The sequence below is a fragment of the Mesocricetus auratus genome, unplaced genomic scaffold, assembly GCF_017639785.1.
Source record: "Mesocricetus auratus isolate SY011 unplaced genomic scaffold, BCM_Maur_2.0 Super-Scaffold_100007, whole genome shotgun sequence".
NCBI classification, from domain to species: Eukaryota; Metazoa; Chordata; class Mammalia; order Rodentia; family Cricetidae; genus Mesocricetus; species Mesocricetus auratus.
In genome coordinates, this window is record NW_024429191.1 from 62,413,506 (window position 1) to 62,433,079 (window position 19,574).

The window sequence follows — 19,574 nt, forward strand, 5'->3', positions numbered from 1 at the left end:
TCTCATATAAACCTCTACACAGAGTCTCACACTACATCCCTGACTAGCCTTGAACTCATGGCAACCCTCCAACCCTTCTGTCTAAGTGCTGGGATTATCACACAGCTGTCAGTCATTTTTATGTTACATGTTGTCTTAGGTTTTCTATTGCTGGGAAGAGACACCAAGATCATGGCAAGTCTTTTAAAGGAAACACTTAATTGAGGGGGTGGCTCATTTACAGTTTCAGAGGTTCAGTCCATTATCATCACAATAGGGAGCATAGGTGGTGTTGGAGCTGGGAATGCTGTATCTTGCAGGCAACAGGAAGTCAACTGATACACTGGACAGTATCCTGAGCATAGGAAACCTCAAAGCCCACCCCTACACACTTCCTCCAACAGGCCATACCTAACCAACACAGGCACATCTCCAAGTAGTATCATTTCCTATGAGACTACGGGAACTAATTACATTTAAACTATCACATACGTATATACATACATGTTATGCTTCTTTTGTTTGTTTGTTTTATGTTTTGTTTTGTTTTTTGAGATATGGTTTCGCTGTGGCTTTGGGGGCTGTCCTGGAACTAGCTCTTGTAGTCTTGAACTCACAGAGATCCATCTGCCTCTGCCTCCCCAGTGCTGGGATTAAAGGCATGTACCACCACCACCAATATTAAGCTATTTTTATATTTAAATATCTTAATAGGTTACAAGGAACTAAAAAGCCTACTAGATAATTATCAAATTCAGAAGAGAAAAAGGACAGAGATACATGGAAATAAAGAAAATGAGTTATTAGTTCCCATCAACATCATCATTACCATTATCTCGTAAGTATGATCACTCTGATGTTTCTTGTACTCAAATCCTCGAGTGAAACACTGTGAAGAAAAAAGTTAAATTACCAAAAGCTACACACACAAAAAAATATTTTCTTTGGGCTGGGAATGAGGCTCAGCTGGCACTGGACTCAACCCCAGCATTTGGGAGGTGGAGCTAGGAGGATCAGGAGTTCAAGGTCATCCTCACTCAGCTACATAGCCAGTTCAAGGCAAGCTAGACTACACGAGACCACAGCTTTAAAAAATAAAATAAAAGCCAGGCTTGGTAATGCATATCTTTAACCCCAGCATTTGAGAGGCAGAGGCAGGTGAATCTCTGCAAATTTGAGGCTAGTTTGGTCTACACAGTTCCAGGAGAGCCAAGGCTATGTAGAGAGACCATCTCAAAACACCAAAATAATAAACTAAAATAAAAAACAAGACAAAAAATGGTTTGAGGGTGTTCTACTTTTACTTTTTTTAATTTGAGAAAGGATCTCATTAGTTCAAGTTAGTCTTAATCTCCCTATGTAGTCCAAGTTGGCCTTGAACTCCTGATCTTCCTGCCTCTCCACTTCCAAAGTTCTGAAACTACAGGCATTCACTGCCACTACCAGCCTAGAGTGCTCTAGTTTTAAGAGCTGTAGTTTTGTGTGTGTGTGTGTGTGGGGTCTTCTCTTGCTTTTGGTATGTTAAAAAGAATTTTTCTATGTAACCCAGGCTGGCTTCATCTTCCTTCCCGATATTCATCCTCTCAAAATGCACCCCATATCCAGTATATAATCTTATAACTCAAGGTGTATTGCAACGTTCATCAGCCACTCTTTACATTTTAACACATGTAAAACTGGACTGGTGTGTGTGTGTGTGTGTGTGTGTGTGTGTGTGTGTGTGTGTGTGTGTGCGCGCGCATGCGCGCGCGCTCTTAGGTGCACTTGCCTATGCATGCCCTTATGGAGGCATCACTGAGTCTTCCTCTATGGCTCCCCCCTTTATTTCCCGAGACAGGGTCTCTCACTGAACCTAGAGCTTGTTGTTTTAGCTGGTTTGGCTGGCTAACAAACTCCCAGGATCCCCCTATCTCCTCTTCCTCCCCAGTATGGGGTTATAGGCAAATGCTACCATGCCTAAGTTTTACATGGATGCTGGAGATTCAAACTTAGGTCCTTATGCTTGCACAGCCAACACTTTACCCCCTGAGCCATTTCTGCCATCCCTGGAATATTTTTTATAATCCAGTGTCTTAGAATGAGTAAAACCTGACATTCTCAACAAACAAATTATTTAGGCTTTCTTTGCCTGAGTTTCATCTGAAAAAATGCACATATTTATTTATTCACTTCAGAGCACTGTAGTGATTAGGGGCTGATTCACATGAAATACTCAAAATAGTACCTGGCACACTCAGTATTACTCTTAATATAACCCACAAAATGGTTTGTTCCCTTGTCATCTATACAAAGGTCGCTCTAACAAGCTAATAAACAGTGAGATCAAAAGGAACAACCTGTCATTTCTGATCCCTATAATCTAAACACTTTAAATTTACTCAGGAAAAGTGGTAAGCATTAAGTTGGGACGATCTACGAACAGATGGATGGTCTGTCTCCTCCATCTGCTGTTTCTGAATTTCCTGGTAAAGTTTAAGGAGGAGGACCACTTGCAGGAAGAGAGCTCAAGCAGTGTGGTCCTGAGCTACCTCAAGTTACTGAATCCACAAAATACACCAAGACAGACACTCTGTCCTCACTGAGTTACCTGCAAACATAGGAAGAAAGGAGGAGGCCCACATTCAGCACACTTAATGTAAGGTTCCATGAGGTAGGAGGAGCAGCCTCTGCAAGGGGGCTTATCAGATGGATCATCTAGAACAGAGAAAACAAACACAAGTTTAAAACTCCTGAATACCACTAAGTACAAATGGGGAAACTCTGCAAAGGCTGGAGACCGTGACTGTGTTGACAAACTTATTCTACACATAAACAAGAGCACTCCTTCTGTTACATGGCAGTGTGTTCCTTCCTCCAGGGCATCTATGGCTTCAAACATGGAGGCAGAGAAGGTGGAGGCGGAGAAACTTAACAGCACTTTTAAAGTTTTACAAAGCCCACTTTGCCACAAGGAAAAGAAAAATGGGCACATTCCCTACACAACACACATATACAAGGCAAACCAGACAGAATGGTGACAATTGCTCCATCCAGGCAGCGGTGCACAAGTAGCCAATGGCTATTCTTTCAACTTCTCTGCAAGTTTTAATTTTGTTTGTTTGTTTGTTTGTTTGAAGACAGGGCTTCTCTGTAGCTTTGGAGCCTCTACTGGAACTCTCTCTGTAGACCAGGTTGGCCTCAAACTCATTCCACCTGCCTCTGCCTCCTGAGTGCTCCTGATTAAAGGAGTGTGCCACCACTGCCCGGCTTCATTTTTTAAGCTGGGGGAATTCTTATTTGGGATTTAAGCTTTGTGTCTAGGTTGAGACTTCCATCCAGGAAAACACAAAACGTTGCAGACCTGCTCTTGTTCTGGTGAAACCAGTAAGTAGGTCTCTGAACTATAAAGGCAAAGAGCACAATATAAACTCTCCAAAGCCCTAAAACTCCAGGTATACATGTTCTAGGTTGCCCCAAATCCTGCCTCTCTGAAGTCAGGACAATTGACTATTCTGTGATTACCCACAGGAATGTGGAACAAAGGCCTTGGAAGGGAGATGGGGCAGGATCTCTTATGATAGCATCTTTCTCCTTAAAGCCAAAAACCCTTCAAGGCACCATTCCTTCCTCTAACAGCCATTTGCTTTGAAATGAAGACAGGGAGGAAAATGACAGGATAAAGAAATGTACTCCCCTGCTGGGCAGTAGTAGGGCACACCTTTAATCCCAGCAATTAGGAGGCAGAGGCAGGCAGATCTCTGTGAGTTCTAGGCCTGCCTGGTCTGCCGAATGAGTGCCAGGACAGCCAGGGATACAGAGAAACTTTGTCTCAAGAAAAAAAAGAGAAAGAGAGAGAGAGAACAAAGTATTTCCAGAAGCATTTTCCTTTTGTTCTGTTTTTGAGACAGGGTCTCATGTAACCCAGGCTGTTCTCCAACTATGATGACCTTCAACTCCTGATCTTCCTGCTTCTGCCTCCAAAGTAGAGGGATTACAGGCATTGCCATCCACCACTTATGGTGAAAAAAATAAAATATAAGGTGCTAGATGTCATTTGAAAAAAGTGGGGGGGGGAGGGATATGTGAATCCAGGTGCCCATGGAGACCAGGGGTTAGGTCCCAGAGCTGGAGTTACAGGCAGTTGTGGGCCACCTGATGTGCTTGCTGGGAACTAAACTCCAGTCCCCACAAGAGCAGAACACCTTAAGTGACAAGTCACCTCTCAAACCCCAGATGCCCATCTTTACCAAATCAGCATTTCCTGAACTCTTGCTTTGATTTTATTTTTTTTTTCTATTGAAATTAGAAACAAGCCTGTTTCATGTGTCAATCCCAGCTCCCTCTTCCTCCCCTCCTTCCTGGCCCCCCACCAGACTCCCCATCCCATCTTCCCTCCTCTCCCCAGGGAGGGTGAGGCACTCCATGGGAGATCCCCAAAGTCTGTCATATCATCCAGGACAGAGCCCAGGCCCTCCTCCATTTGTCCAGGCTGGAAGCACATCCCTCCACATGGAATGGACTCCCAAAGTCCATTCATATGCCAGGGTTAAGTACTGATCCACTACCAGAGGCCCCATAGATTGCTGAGGCCTCCTTACTGACACCCATATTCCAGGGGTCTTGTTTTTATTTTTAAGGGACAGGCTCTACATTGTTCAGGCTGCCCCTGGACTCCTAGACCCAAGTCATTCCCAAGTCATCACCATTCTTAACATTTAGTGTGTGTGTGTGTGTGTGTGTGTGTGTGTGTGTGTGTGTGTGTGTGCATGCAACAGCATATGGAGGTCAGAGGAGACTTGTACCCAGGGACTGCACTCACATCCTCAGGCTTGAGCCATCTTGCTGACCCTTTCTATCCTCTAACAGTTGACTAGTTCACTGCATCAATTAACTAGCCTCATGGTTCTCTGCCACACCTTAGGAAAACATTTTGAAAATCCCCCAAAAGGTAGGTTTTTGCTGCTATAATGACTAGGCTGAACATTCTGCAGACAGGAACTGGGATTCTAGGTGTTCTGAAGTACTCAGGGTACTCCTTCCTAAACAGTGAAACAAAGCAAATGAACAAAAAGCCCTGCTCAAGTCCTTAGCAGGTTTCAATTATTTCATTAAAAGAACTAGAAAGAGTTGGTGGTAGCCGGGCATTGGTGGCACATAATCCCAGCACTCGGAGACAGAGGCAGGAAGATCTCTGTGAGTTCCAGACCAGCCTGGTCTATAAAGTGAGTTCCAGGACAGGACAACCAAGGCTACACAGAGAAACCCTGTCTCAAAAAACAAAAACAAATCAACTAGACAGAAAAACAAATCTCACAATTACAGGACCTAGAACCCATTTCTATTTCACATGTCAAATATGTTTTTGCTAGTGTTGGGAATCTGACTCGGGACCTTGTACATGCTAGTCAAGTAGGCATGCAGCAGGAGCCACTAAGCAATAGTCCTAGGCCCAACTAAGATATTTTTGAGAGCTGGGTGTGGTGGTACATGCCTCAATCCCAGCATTTAGGAGACAAGCAGGCAGATCTTTATGAGATCACACCAGCTAGAGCTACTTAGTGAGACCCTGTCTCAAAGAAAAAATTTTGACAGTTTAAACATATTTGAATACCCTAGTATGACAAGTATACAAGTCAAGAGGAGGCTGTAATCTGTTTTGCTGAAACTTGACGATGGATTACTAAGACTTGCAGCATCTCTTAGTCACTAACAGCCTGAATCATCCTCAATTTCTCATGGTAAGATGTAGTGAGCCAACCTATGGGTCTAAGCAGCTGACTGCTTAAGTCATCAAGTCTCTCACTGCTTTTATGTCCTGCCCCCATCCTTCCACACCCACTTTTTTTGAGGAGAGGTTTTACTGTAACTCGGGCTGTTCCCCAAAATGGAGACAATCCTTGCTCTAGGCACCCAAGTTCCGGGATTACAAACATGTGTCATTAACCTGGGTGTAATCATGTCTTAAAAAGCATACTGACACACTATTTTACTATAGATTACATTATTTCATTACAGACTACCCCTTTTACTATGGAATCATTTTTATTTTTGAAAACATGTATCTGTGTATTCCATTTTTGAGAACCAGTCTTACCAGTGCCCACATAGTGGCCATATATGCATTTATGACATCATCATCTCTTTGCTTTTTCAGTATCTTTGATATATGCAACATTTTAAATTTCTCCCTCTCCATGTATTTTTCTAAAATTAAAATTACTGAGCACACAAAGGACAGATCTAGGGTTTTGAAGGTTTATTTACTTTAAGATCATATTTATTTATCCACTTTGTGTGTATGTGAGTGGGCAAGAATGAATCATATAAGATGAGCACATTTGTGTTATATAACTAACAACCACCTGTAATTCCAGTTGCAGGGGCTCTGATACCTCTTCCAGGCCTCCACGGGTACCCGCACTCTCTCTCTCTCTCTCTCTCTCTCTCTCTCTCTCTCTCTCTCTCTCTCTATATATATATATATATATATATATATATATATAATTAAAACAATAAAATAAAAAAATTCTGAGGAAATAGTTTTAAAACTGTGAATTTTTTTGTTTGTTTTGTTTTTTGTTTTTGAGACAGGGTTTCTCTGTATTGTTTTGGAGGCTGTCTTGGAACTCACTCTGTAGACCACCACCACCAAGGCCTGGCTGAAATTGTTTTAAAAATGTGGCTCACGCCTTTAATCCCAGCACTCAGGAGGCAGAGGCAGGCAGATCTCTGTGAGTTTGAGGCCAGCCTGGTCTACAGAGTGAGTTCCAAGACAAAAAAAAAAAAAAAAAGAAAGAAAAGAAAAGTGACTAAAGCAATAAAAACACCCTAAATGTGCTGGAGAGAAGGCTCAGTGGTTCAGAGCCTATCATGCTCTTCTAGAGGACTGAAGTTTGGTTCCCACTAAGCACACTGGATGGCTCACAAAAGCTGTAACATCAGTGCCAAGGGGTCTTGACACCTTCCGGCCTCCTCAGGCACCTGAACTCACAAGGACATATTCCCACACAGATACACATAATTAAAAATTAAATAAATCTTTGGTGCTGGAGAAATGGCTCAGCAGTTAACAGCACTGGCTGTTCTTCCAGAAGACCAGCATCCATATGGCAACTCACATCCATCTGTAACTCCCTCTTTTGGCCTCTGAAGGCATCAGGAATGAATGTGGTCCACAGACACACATGCAGGCAAAACATCCAGACACACAAAGTAAGAAAAACTGAAAAAAAATTTTATAAACAGGCTAGAAATACGGCTCAGTGCTTAAGAGTGTTTACTGATCTTGCAGAAGACTTAGGCTCTGTACCCAATACCCACACATCTGTAACTCCAGTTCCAGGTGATCCCTAACCCTTTTCTGGCCTTCATGGGTCCTGTAAACACATAGTGCACATAAACTCCGAGGGGTGAACACACATACACATAAATAAATACATCTTTACAAAACAAAAACTATAAAGTTGAAAAAGCAAGTAAACTGGAAGAAAATATCTGCAAATCCTAGAGAAAAAGGCTGCATTTTTTTTAAACCTTCATTTTTATTTTATTTGTAGAGGTGTTTTAGCTGCATGAATGTCTGTGCACCATATACATGCAGTACTTGTGGAGACCAGAGAATGTCAGCTCCCCTGGGACTAGAGTTGCAGACAGTTGTGAGCCTTCATGAGGTTGCTGGTGGTCAGATTTAGGTCCTCTGGAACACCAGCCAATGACCTTAACCACTGAACCATCTCTCAAGCACCTGAAATTCTTTTTGGTTTTTGAGACAGGGTTTCTCTGTGTGTAGCCCTGGAGCTTGCTCTGTGTCATGCCTTAACAATTGTGTTTTAAAAGATGGGAATAGCAGCCGGGCGTTGGTGGTGCTCACCTTTAATCCCAGCACTCGGAGGCAGAGACAGGCGGATCACTGTGTGTTCGAGACCAGCCTGGTCTACCGAGAGAGTTCCAGGACAGCCTCCAAACTCCAAAGCCACAGAGAAACCCTGTCTCGAAAAACCAAAAAAAAAAAAAGAAAAGAAAAAAAAAGATGGGAATAGCTGGGCATTGTGGCGCTTGCCTTTAATCCCAGCACTCGGGAGGCAGAGGCAGGCGGATCTTTGTGAATTCGAGGCCAGCCTGGTCTGCAAAGCAAGTTCCAGGACAGCCTCCAAAACAATACAGAGAAACAAAAAAAAAAAAAAAAAATGAGAGTAAACCTGGTGGAGGTGCTTTAATCCCAGCACTTGGGAGGCAGAGGCAGGAGGACCTCTCTGAGTTCCAGGATAGCCAACACTGTTACACAGAGAAAGCCTGTCTCAAAAAACCAAAACCAAACCAAATCAAACCAAATGGTAGGGGTAGTTTCAGTTTATACTCGGAGCTTTGTTAAACTGAAAATGTAGAAGTAAATATGTCCTAAAATTCTTCTTTTCTAAAAAATGTAGGGAAAATGCAGAATGTCTTTAAGAAAATGACAAAGAAACAAAGCCTGAAAAATACATTTCTGGTTCTTACTGGGATACTAATGAACATCTAATTTGTGATTGTACATATGTATATGTGCCTGTGTATGCACAAGTGTGTATCACCTAATTTTGTGATTGCGATTTCTTCAAAATCTAATGATGGTACATGTCTGAATTCCCAGCACTTAGGAAAATAAGTAGCTCAAGGTCTTCCTTAGCTACGAAGCCAGTTCCAGGCCAGCCCAAGTTACATGAGACCCTGGGCTCAAAAATAAAAGTGTTTAATTACAGATCAATCATATCGTGGCTGGTCCACTCAGCTTGGTTTTATTCTAAGACTTGGAGTGATAGATACATTTGTGTTATGGTCAGCAGGTAACCACTAGGTACTGGCTGATTCCTCCACAAGTTATCAATCAATTTCAAAGACGTTGCTTCTATGATCAACTTCTACTTTAGTTTGCTATTCATCTTCATTTGAAACTTGCCCCATGGTACTTACTGCTAAAGGAACCCAAACGGTCCATTCTCTGACAGTGACGGCTATTATTCCTGATCTTCCTTGACAGGGAGCTTCTTCAAGACTTCAGAAGTGGCCAAAATTAACGATCCCCTATGAACAAAGAGAAGAGCCACATGGATCAGAAAACCATTCAAAGACAGGTGGTGGTGGCACATGCCTTTAGTCCCAGCACTCGGGAGGCAGAAGCAGGTGGATCTCTGCGAGTTCTTGGCCAGCTTGGTCTACAGAGCGAGTTCCAGGACATCTAAGGCTGTTACACAGAGAAACCCTGTCTCGAAAAACCAAAAAAGAAAGAAAACCATTCAAAGGTCTGTTACAAGCAGCACCTTCAACCCAGTCACACCAGGAGTTTGTGATGCTGGGGGACCTGCTCTTCCTCTACAAACTGGACTGGCCTTTGTATAAAAGGGTTATGATACAACAAGCTCAGCCTCAAAGTCGGGAGCATTAAGTGTACACTTAAATATCCATAAGCGTATTCTTGCTTTTGAAGCAGACTCACTATGGTAGTCCAGGCTGGCATCCAACTAAGAGCCTATCTTAGCTACCCAGGTCAGGAGTCACAGGTGTGCTCCACCTCAACCAGCAAATGCTTATGAATTTCTAACAAACAACTTTTGGCTTTCTCTGCCAAGTATCCATTCCCTTTGGCTGGATTTGCTTTGGTGAAATTATGGCAATGGTGGGGTAGCCAATCACTGCGCTCAGACCTCCATGTTAAAAAAATCTGCAACTTGCTGGTGTGAGGGTATACAAAATCCCAAGAGGCAGAAGACAACAGGTTTCTGTGAGTTCGAGGTTAGCCTAGTCTACACAGTGGGTTCTGGGACGGCCAGTGTTACATTCTGAGACCCTATCTCAAAAAAATATTTTTTCCCTTTGGTTTTTCGAAACAGGGTTTCTCTGTATTGTTTTGGAAGCTGTCCTGGAACTTGCTCGGTAGACCAGGCTGGTCTAGAACTCACAGAGATCCGTCTGCCTCTGCCTCCTGAGTGCTGGGATTAAAGGCATGAGCCACCAACGCCCTGCTCGAAAAAATAAATTTTAACTTGTTTTATTACTGGAGACCAAGAAATCCTACCCAAGCTAGGTAGTGGTGTCAAGAGCACTTAATTCCGGGATTTGGGAGGCAGAGGCAGGCAGATCTCTGAGTTTCAGTCCAGCCTGGTCTACAAAAAGAGTTCCAGGACACCTAGGGCTGTTACACAGAGAAACCCTGTCTGGAAAAAAACAAGAAACAACAACAAAAAAATCTGGGACAGATTTGTCTGTGTAGCTCTGGCTGTTCTGTCTAAACGAGGCTGGCTCAGAACTCAGAGGTTTGCTTGCCTCCGTCTCCCGAGCACTGGGGTTAAAGGCATGCTCCACTACCACCCAGAAGAAAAATGAATTTAACAAAGGAATAGTATACATCCAGGAATAAAAATAACAAGCCAACATCGATATAGACAGGAAATGAATATTATCACTCTATGTGGAATATCGCTTGGAATCCTAACAATCTCCTGGAACAGACTGTTTTTTCCCGAGGAAAGGAAGCGCTAAAGACTGGGGCATTGGCACAATGTTTTTACAGGTTGGTGAACAGCAGGGATCTATCAATAGAAGCTTACACCGTAAAGGATGCTAGAATACACTCTGACAAACACTCCACGTCACAAAGCACAATGCTGCAGAAGGCAAAAATCTTTCTTCTCCTTTCTTAGAAATCCCACGCAGTGACACTAACATCCTGGAGAGACGGGTTACATTCGGATTAATTACTAGAGGGAGTAAGGAAGGGACCGAGGGGCAGGCTCCCGGAGTTGCCGTTTTGGCAGTTGTGCAGACAGCATCCTTAAAGCTGTATGGCCTTGGACAAGTCATTGTACCCTCGCCTCGGCTCGCAAACGCAGCTCAACACTGGCTCGCCGAGACCCACGTGGGGGTTCGGCGGATCAGGTGGGCCGGGGCCGCCCTCCACCGCGCAACCGGGGACACTGAGGTGCGGCACCACCAGCCACCAAAGAGCGGGGGGAGGGGCTGCGGACCGATGGGGCCGCACCCGCCACGCCCGCCGCGTGACCCCGCCGCCGCAGCCCGCACCGCGTGACCCCGCGTGCCCTCGCTCCCGCCGTCCGGCCCAATTCTCACCTCGCCAGGTCTCGCACCCCTATACCCAAGATCCTCCCGCTGCGCGCGCCGTCCAAGTTCCCTGCGTGCGCGCTCCTGCCTGCGTGCGCGGCCCCGCATCACGTGCGCGGCCCCGGACTACGCCGTCGCGAGCACGCCGCGTCTGCCCCGCCTCCACCCCGGCCGCGGGCGGGTCCTGGTGGCGCTGCCCCGGGATGGAGAGAGTGATGCTTGCCCTCTCTCCAGCAGGCCCTGGAGTCTGATCTGCTGTCACCTTTCGCGAGGCCACAGGAGTCCCAGTGCGGTGCTCAAAGGTGGCCCCGCCTGGTTCAGTCTGGATTTTCTCATAGCAATCCCACTCCAGTCCTGTTGCAACCGAGGAAACTGAGGCTGCCCAGGCGCTGGGCCGGACGAAGGCAAGCCACTCCTGGATTATTCAAACTGAAGAGGGTTCTTTTCATTCTGATGCTTCTGGGACATCGCAATTGTCTTCTCTGGAAAGACCCATCCCCTCCCCGAGCTTCAGATGCTCACGTGGAAGTGCAGTGATGATGTGGTGGTCCACTCTGATGTCAATCTTGAGGGCTAGGTATGTCCCAACATCTCTTATTACGACTAGTAGAGATTGTTATAAGGGCTTCCATTCCTTACTGTATGCTAGGCATTGTACAAAGCGCATTACACCAACAACTTTCTGAGGGAGGCACTGTTCCTGTCCCCGTGGTCCAGCTGAGAAAATTTAGGCACTGGAATATATAACTTAGGATCACATTGCTACCAAGTGTTGGAAGGGATGCCAACCATGGTTGATCTAAACTATATGCTGTATAACTATTTAAACATTTGTCTTACAGATTTACCCAACTTCTGTTGGAATTCATTTATACACTGCCTGTGTGGCATCTTTATTAGTTTTTTGGTACAAAAGTAATATAAGTCCATTGTTAAACAAAAATATCAGCTGGGTGTAATTAGTAGCATACATCTGTGATCAAAACACGGGAGACTGCAGGACAATTTGAGGTCAGTCTAGGCTACAGAGTGAAAGGTCTGTCTCAAAAAAAAAAGGAAAAGAAAAGATTAAAATTCACATGTGAAAATCACCCCACCATGCTAAATAGTTAATATTTTTATGTATTTCCTCCCATACACTTTCCTATTTATTGTATCAATATTATATGGTACTTTATATTTACTGAGTCCTCAAATCTATTCATTCATTTGGTAAATACACAACAGTCACTGTTCTAGGTACTGAGAATTTGAAAGTGAGTAAAACTTATTCTGCTCATAAGGCTCATATATTACATATGAGTAAATGATAAAAGATAAGCATATTATACATAAATAATAAGTATTAAAAGATGCCTCATAATGTGGTTTTATGGGAAATTAATTGGGGTCAAGGGATAGCAGTGATACAGAGATTTTCTTTTAGTTGGGATGGGGAAGAAAGGCCTCTTAGCAGACACAGCTCACAAGCAAAAATCCGTTTATTTCACGAGGAATGGAAGCTAAGTGGATTTCTAGGAAGAACTGCAGATGAGAGACAGCAAGTACGGTGACCCTGGTGCATGGATCGCCATGGAAAAGAAGCAGGGAGGCCAGAATGGCTGAAACAGAGCTGATTAAAGAAATGTCATAGCCAGGACCCAGATCTTGTGTCATCTGGTAAACTTTGGCTGCATTTTGGATTTCATTGGGATGGGTTAGAATTCCATAAAGGGTTGAGATCAATATTCTGCTCTTTTTTGTTTGGTTTTGGTTTTGGTTTGGTTTTTGGTTTTGGTGTTTCAAGACAGGGTTTCTCTGTAGTTTTGGAACTTGCTGTCTGGCAAGGCTGTCTGGCCTTGAACTCACAGAGATCCACCTGTCTCTGCCTCCAGAGTGCTGGAATTAAGGTGTGCGCCCCTACCACCCCACAAGATCAATGTTCTGAAGAAAAGCATAGTGGCTCATGCCTGTAATCCCAGCACACAGGAGGCCAACCCTGACAACACATAAAATTCCAGTCCAATCTGGTATATAAGACCCTGACTCAAAAAAATGGATAATTAAATTGTCCAGGGAGGATGAAAATTAAATTATAAACTAAAATGTATCCAAGGGGATACAACAAAATATGATGTCATATATGTGTGAAAATGGCATAAAGAAACCCATTATGAATAGGTTAACTTAAAAATTAATGCAATAAGAAAATGTTCAGGGGGGATGGCTCAGTCTGTGTAGTGTTTGAGTTTGAACTTCAGTATAACCCCTATATGAGGTGATGTGTGCCTGTAGCCCCAGCACCTGGGAAGGAGACAGGAGGATCCCCTAGGGGCATGCTGGACAGACAGTCTGGCTAAATAAATGAACTTCAGGTTCATTGAGTGATACTCTCAAAAAATAGAATGAAGGGGCTGGGGAGATGGCTCAGTCAATGAAGTACCTGCTGCACAAACTTGTGGACCTGAGTTCAGATCGCCAGCACCAGTACTCCCTTCGCTGGTAACCCCAGCACTAGGTAGAGTTGAGACAGGCACAATCCTGGAGCTCATTGGCCAGCCAGCCAATGGGTGAGTTTCAGGAGAGACCCAGTCTGAAAAATTAGAAAGACACCCAACATCAACTTCTGGCCTTCGTATATAGAGGTACTTCTGGGCAGATAACACACACACACACACACACACACACACACACACACACACACACACATTCTCTCTCTCTCTCTCTCTCCAAAATATGAAAAATAAAATTTCCCGTGAGAGGAAGGCTAACACTGATGGAAGCAGCACTTTCCCTGTTTTCTTCTTTAAGCAGTGTAGTGGTGGTGGCATCGCAAGAAGAAGGGAGAATCTAATTGAAGGAAGACCAATTTGGAGGAGAAAGTAACTTGTGTTTGGCATCTACGTGTTGCATACTAACTGGAAATGACAATAGGAATCTGCAGCTCAGTGGAGAGGTCAGGGCTCAGATTGTGTAAGGAGTAGAATTGCTTCTTTGTGTTTTCCTCAGCTTGTGAACAGACTGTCTTTTCTCTTTGTAACCTCTGTTCCCAGAAAGGTAGGGTCAGCAGATAACTGGTGAAATGAATAAAGACAAAGGTTTGGCCAGATGTGGTGGCACACACCTTGAATCCGGGCACTCAGGAGTCAAGTGATAGGAGCATTGCTGCAAGTTGAGGCCAGATTGGTCCATAGGGCAGCGGCTAAGCCAGTCAGGGTTACATAAAGAGTTCCTGTCTCAAAAAACAAAACAACCAAACAAACAAAAACAACAACCAGGCAAAAGGTACAGATGGAGTTACTCAGAGAAAATGTGTGAGACTTAAAAAGAAGACCTGGGAGTGGAGAGATGGTTTAGGGGTTAAGAGGACTGTGTATTTGTACAGAGGACCTAGGGCCCACGTGGTAGCTCACAACCACCTGTAATTGCAGTTTTGAGGGATCCAGTGCCTTTGACCTCCATGAACACCAGGCATGCAAGTGATACACATATATGCAGGCAAAACACTTATACACATAAATCCCAAAAATGTGTCAAAAAATAAAAACAAAACGAACTCTACTTTTACTGGGTGTCCAAGCAGCTGAACATGACTTACAAGTAGAGTGACCATAATTCCTGAATTGATCAGGCGGTTCCTGGTTTATTCCTGTTGTTGTCACTTAATTATTAATATTGCCTTGATTCACTAAGATGTACCTTGCTTTGTACAATAAATCTATAGATCATTCTTTGTAGAAAGCCCATCTAAACCTATCTCAGTCTCACTTCCTTTTGGTGTTATGTTTTGGTGCCAGGGATGGGAACCAAGGCAAGCACTCTGCTACTAAACTACACTTAACTGACTTCTTTGTTCATCATCTTGTAGTCAGTTCCCCAGCGCCATGGAAGGACCTCCTGTTCTCAGACGCACTCTCACCTCCTGGCTTCCTTTGCCAAGGGAGGGCTTTACTTCAGCTTGGCTGTCACTTCTCCAGAAACCTTCTCCTGACCCTTCAAAACTCTGAGTCCCAGCATACCCTGTATTTAACTTCAGAACAAAGGTGCCTTGCTCCTCCTCTCACCATCTCTGTAGAGAAATCTGGAAGCAAAATGAACTCAGTAATTTTACATATTTACTGACCACTGATTTTAAACCTGGACCTTCAGGACAGGCATAGCACATTCTCTAAGGCCTTCATTCTTGACTAAGAGTAAACTTTTGAACTAGAAGTCTAACAAAGACAATTGTTTCCAGGCTCTGAAACGTGACTGCATTGGTTGAGAACAAACAAAGCTTCAATTCCTCCTCATCCATGGAGCTGCTGTGGTTAGAGTCAAAGTGCATGTTCCTAGCCTCCTTCCTGTGAAAATAACACCCTGTCATGTCTGCTTTAATTCTCCTTTTTTCTAATGAGACTGAGTCTTGTTATAAGGCCTGGAACTCACTGTGAAACTTAGGCTAGCCTTGGTCTGGTGATCTTGCTGCCCCAGCCTGAGCTCACAGGCATGTGTCACCCTACTTGTCTCTCTTATTATTTTCTACATCCCAAATGTTGAACAGCTCCATAAACTTGCTCTCCTCCAATTTTCCACATTTTCCACCTAACTGAGATGACTGTTGGTAATGACTATGGAAGTATGTTTTTAAAAAACAAGTCTTGGGTCTCAAGAGATGGCTTAGTGGCTAAGAACCCTGACTGCTCTTCCAGAGACCCAGGTTCAATTCTCAGCACTCAAACGGCAGTTCACAACTGTCTATAACTCCAATTCCAAGGGATGCCCTACAGACATACATGCAGACAAAACACCAATGCACAGAAAATTTTAAAAAGTTTTTTTTAAAGCAAGTCTCAAAAGACCCGCTATGCCTTCTCCCCTTTTCTCTGAGTAGTACCCCATCAATGGAGATATGCAGGGGATTTAGATCTGCATTCGACCACTTTTCTGATCACTGTGGCTCTTCAAAGTGCCCTCCTATGATAGAATCCATGGGAGGAAGAGCAACTTGGCTCACGAAGGGCCTGAGCCTCAAGTAGGACAGTGTTAGAGGCATCTACATCAAGGTGTTTCCCTCAGGAGCCCGCTAGTCTCTTACACTCAGCGCATTGCCTTCCTCCTTTCTCCCCCACTCTATGGTCTTCTCTCTGAGGCTATCTGCATGCAAAGAGTTAGAGAACTGGAGTAGGTGTCCACACTGTCATCCAGAGACTGTCCAATCTGTCCTCAAATCCTATGCCTGGGACAGCACTGTGATGTGTTGCTTTCAATGGGGGTGCCTCTCTCTCTTTGTGGGGTGGGTTTTAAGGCAGTGTGCCTCTGTGTTAGCAGCCCTGGAACTCGCTCTGTAGACCAGGCTGGCCTCGAACTCACAGAAATCCTCCTGTCTCTGCCTCTCAAGTGCTGGGATTAAAGGTGTGCACAGCCACTGCCCAGTGGGTGCCTCTCTTAACTGACCAAATGCTGCCATGTTTGGGCCCTGAATCAATAAAGAATGAAGAAGAAGAGTTAGGGAATTAATGCCTTTCCTCACAGAAGGTTCCTAGACATCATATGACTTGGTCCACCACTACTATAACCAGCATGCAGAGAAGGGTTGAAGCACCTTTATATGTGCATGTGGGGAAGATGAGTCCCAAAGATAAAAAGGGTGAAGAAGGGAAAACAAAATCCTATTAAAAGGTCTTGCTGTGTCCTTCTTTACAATAAGGGAAAATAGGGTTCACTTGTTCCCAAATCATTCCGGTAACACAGCCAGAAGTAAAACCAGATCTATAATCAGACATGGTGGCCAGCACAAGCGAATTCCAGGACAGTCTCCAAAACAATACAGAGAAACCCTGTCTCGAAAAACAAACAAACAAACAAAAATCAGACATGGTGGCATGTGCCTGTATTCTCAACACGAGACACAGAAGTAGGAAGATTGTGAGTTGAGGGTATCCTGGGCTACATGAGACCCCACCATCTCAAGCGCAACAGTAATTAAAAAAATCAACATTTTAGGGACAGGGCTGTAGCTCAGTCGGTAGAGTACTTATCTAGAATGAACAAACCCCTGAGTTCCAACCCCAGCATTACCTAAAACTGGGCATGCTAGCACACACACCTGTCATCCCAGCACTGGAGGATCAGGAGTTGGAGGCCATCCTCAGCTACATAGCAAGTTGGAGGCCAACCTGTGCTACATGAAACCCTACCTACCTATAAATAAGAGAATAAAAATGTAAAGTAATATGTTGCAAGTAAAGGTATTTTGGAGTGCTATTCAAAAGAAAACAAAATAGTTTTGTTACAATGTATGTAGTAACAGTCTGTTATTAAGATTTTCATGCCATTGTGATTTTAAAAAGCTCTGACATATCCAGGCCATCATTACCCTTATCTTCTGCCTTTCTTCACCCAACCAACTTCTTTCTCTTCCTCACAAAGTACAGGATATCTGCCTCATGACTCATCCAGGCTTTGCATAGAATCTAAAAGGTTGGGTCAAGAGGGAGTCTTCTAGGACATGATAGTCAGAGAAATTAAATATGCCTGTTCAGCACTTGGCTGCATACCTTTCAGCCTGATACACAGGGCCTCCACCTGTCAAAACAGGCTGGTAACAAATAATCTGTACTCTTTTGCAACCAGTGAGTGAAGGCACAGTGAATGTTTAAATATCTGTAAGGATATTGGCCTGGTTAATAAAATTCTGAGAATGGACTTTGATAAGGGGAGTCCTGAATTTGAGTCCTATCTCTCTACCCCTTAAGAACTGGGTCAAGTTCAAAAGAGCTGGTGGGATAATCCTGTGGTAAAGCACTTGCCAGGCAAGCCTGACGTCTGAATTTGATCTCCAACCCCCACAGTGGAAGAAAAGAATCAGTTCCTAAAAGTTGTCTTTTGCCCTTCACACATGTACTACAGCACATGTGTGCTCACATACATGACGATGATAAAAATAAGTCAGGCCGGCAAGACGGTGCAGCAGACAAAAGTGCTTGCTGCTTTGGAACACAGGGTGCAAGGAGAACTGGTCCCTGTAAGCTGTCCTCTGGCTGCCACAGCATTGTCTGGTCTGTGGACACACACACACCTGCACATACACGTATATTCATGATAATAAATAAATAAAGTTAAAAAATAATTTAGCCGAGTTAAAAAGCTGGGCATGGTAACTTACAGTGACTATCCCAGCCCCTAGACGCTGAAGCAGGAGGAGAGTTTGTAGTTCTAAGTGAGCCTAGGTAATAGAGTGAGAACCTGTCTCAAAACAACCAAAAGGAGAATTTCAGTAGTTATTACCTTTCTCTGACTTTTTTTTTTCCTTTTAGTTTTTCAAGACAGGATTTCCCTGTGTAGCTTTGGAGCCTGTCCTGGAACTAGCGCTGTAGACCAGGCTGGCCTTGAATTCATAGAGATCTTCCTGACTCTGCTTCCTAAGTGCTGGGACTAAAGGTGTATGCCACCACTGCCCCACCTGACTTTTTTCTTATATATAAAGTGATTATATTACCTAATTCAGACAGTCTTAAGGTGGGAATGTAGCCTAATCAGTAGAGTGTTTGCCAAGTGAATACAGAGCTCTTAATTCTGTCCCTGCATAAGACCAGGAGTCTGGGACTGGAGAGATAACTCAGTAGTTAAGAACACTGCCTTGCCTACTCTTCCAGAGTCCCTGGGGTTGGTCCCAGCATCTACCAGGCAGCACACAACTTGGTCCAGTTCCAAGAGGGAGATCCTTTGCCCTCTTCTGTCCTCTATGGGCACTGTACACACAGAGACACTCATACACATAATTTCAAGTATTGAAAGATTAACCTTTTAAAAGTTGTTCTATGGGTGGTGGTGGTGTGCTCCTTTGTTGCGCACCTTTAATCTGTGAGTTTCAGGCCAGAGAAACCCTGTCTTGACAAACAAAAGTTCTTCTAGGTTCTATTGTCTGGTGCTGGGCACTGGGATATTTCTATTATTTGAATCAGTGACTATTTCCTGAAACCTATAGGTTTCTAGAACAAGGGGCATACAAACAGAGTTTCTTTGTTGCTGCTTAACACAAAGCAGAGAGTCTGGTATCTCAAGGTCATGGGACAATATAGTTACATGAGGATGAGTGTAGTAGAGGCTGTTAGGAATAAGCAGGAGGGGAACCTTGATGGATTCCATGTCCAACATGGGAGACAAACATGCCAGGCAGACAGAGCTTAGTGAGTTTTATTAGAAGGTGGGGGAGGAAAGAGACACAGAGACAGGGAGAGATCAGAAGAGGGAGAGGAAAAGTCCTCTCTGCCCCAGGGGAACAGCAGGAAAGAGAGCATAAGTAGGCTGGGATCTGTCTTTTAAAGGGTTCGTTTGCAACCTGGAACCCTGGGCTGACCAGGGTACTGCTTGAGTGCCTTCTGCCAGGTGACAGGGGCAAGCCTATGTGACGCCTGGATCCTTACAGGCTCAAGTGGAGACGAGTTTGGAATCTGTCCCATTTCATTAAAGTGAGTAGTGAACAGACTTGTGTATTAGGAGGAATTAGCAAAGACTGTTCGTTGGGAGCGGCGTGTACTTACTTTCCTACTGTAATCAAA

At 44.1% G+C, this 19,574-nt stretch overlaps 2 protein-coding genes across 5 annotated transcripts in view; one reads left to right on the forward strand and one right to left on the reverse strand.

The window, feature by feature from the left end:
- The window catches only part of Tada2a (transcriptional adaptor 2A), a 48,474-nt gene extending 37,311 nt beyond the window's left edge, over positions 1 to 11,163 (reverse strand). The window contains exons 1-4 of one of the 3 annotated variants that reach the window (XM_040749368.1): positions 11,062 to 11,163; positions 8,908 to 9,018; positions 2,567 to 2,673; positions 809 to 868 (exon numbers count right to left, since the gene is read on the reverse strand). In XM_040749368.1, the coding sequence (XP_040605302.1) occupies positions 809 to 868; positions 2,567 to 2,673; positions 8,908 to 8,932 (192 nt within the window). In that variant the 5' untranslated portion in view covers positions 8,933 to 9,018; positions 11,062 to 11,163. Of the gene's footprint in view, positions 1 to 808; positions 869 to 2,566; positions 2,674 to 8,907; positions 9,019 to 10,541; positions 10,762 to 11,061 lie in introns of those variants that run through there. The other 2 variants (XM_040749369.1, XM_040749370.1) reach the window with 2 other exon arrangements.
- A 66-nt stretch (positions 11,164 to 11,229) lies between these two features.
- Positions 11,230 to 19,574, forward strand: part of Acaca (acetyl-CoA carboxylase alpha) — a 267,912-nt gene continuing 259,567 nt past the window's right edge. For both annotated transcript variants that reach the window (XM_013118312.3, XM_040749367.1), the window contains exon 1: positions 11,230 to 11,629. In XM_013118312.3, the coding sequence (XP_012973766.2) occupies positions 11,589 to 11,629 (41 nt within the window). In that variant the 5' untranslated portion in view covers positions 11,230 to 11,588. The remainder of the gene's footprint in view (positions 11,630 to 19,574) is intronic.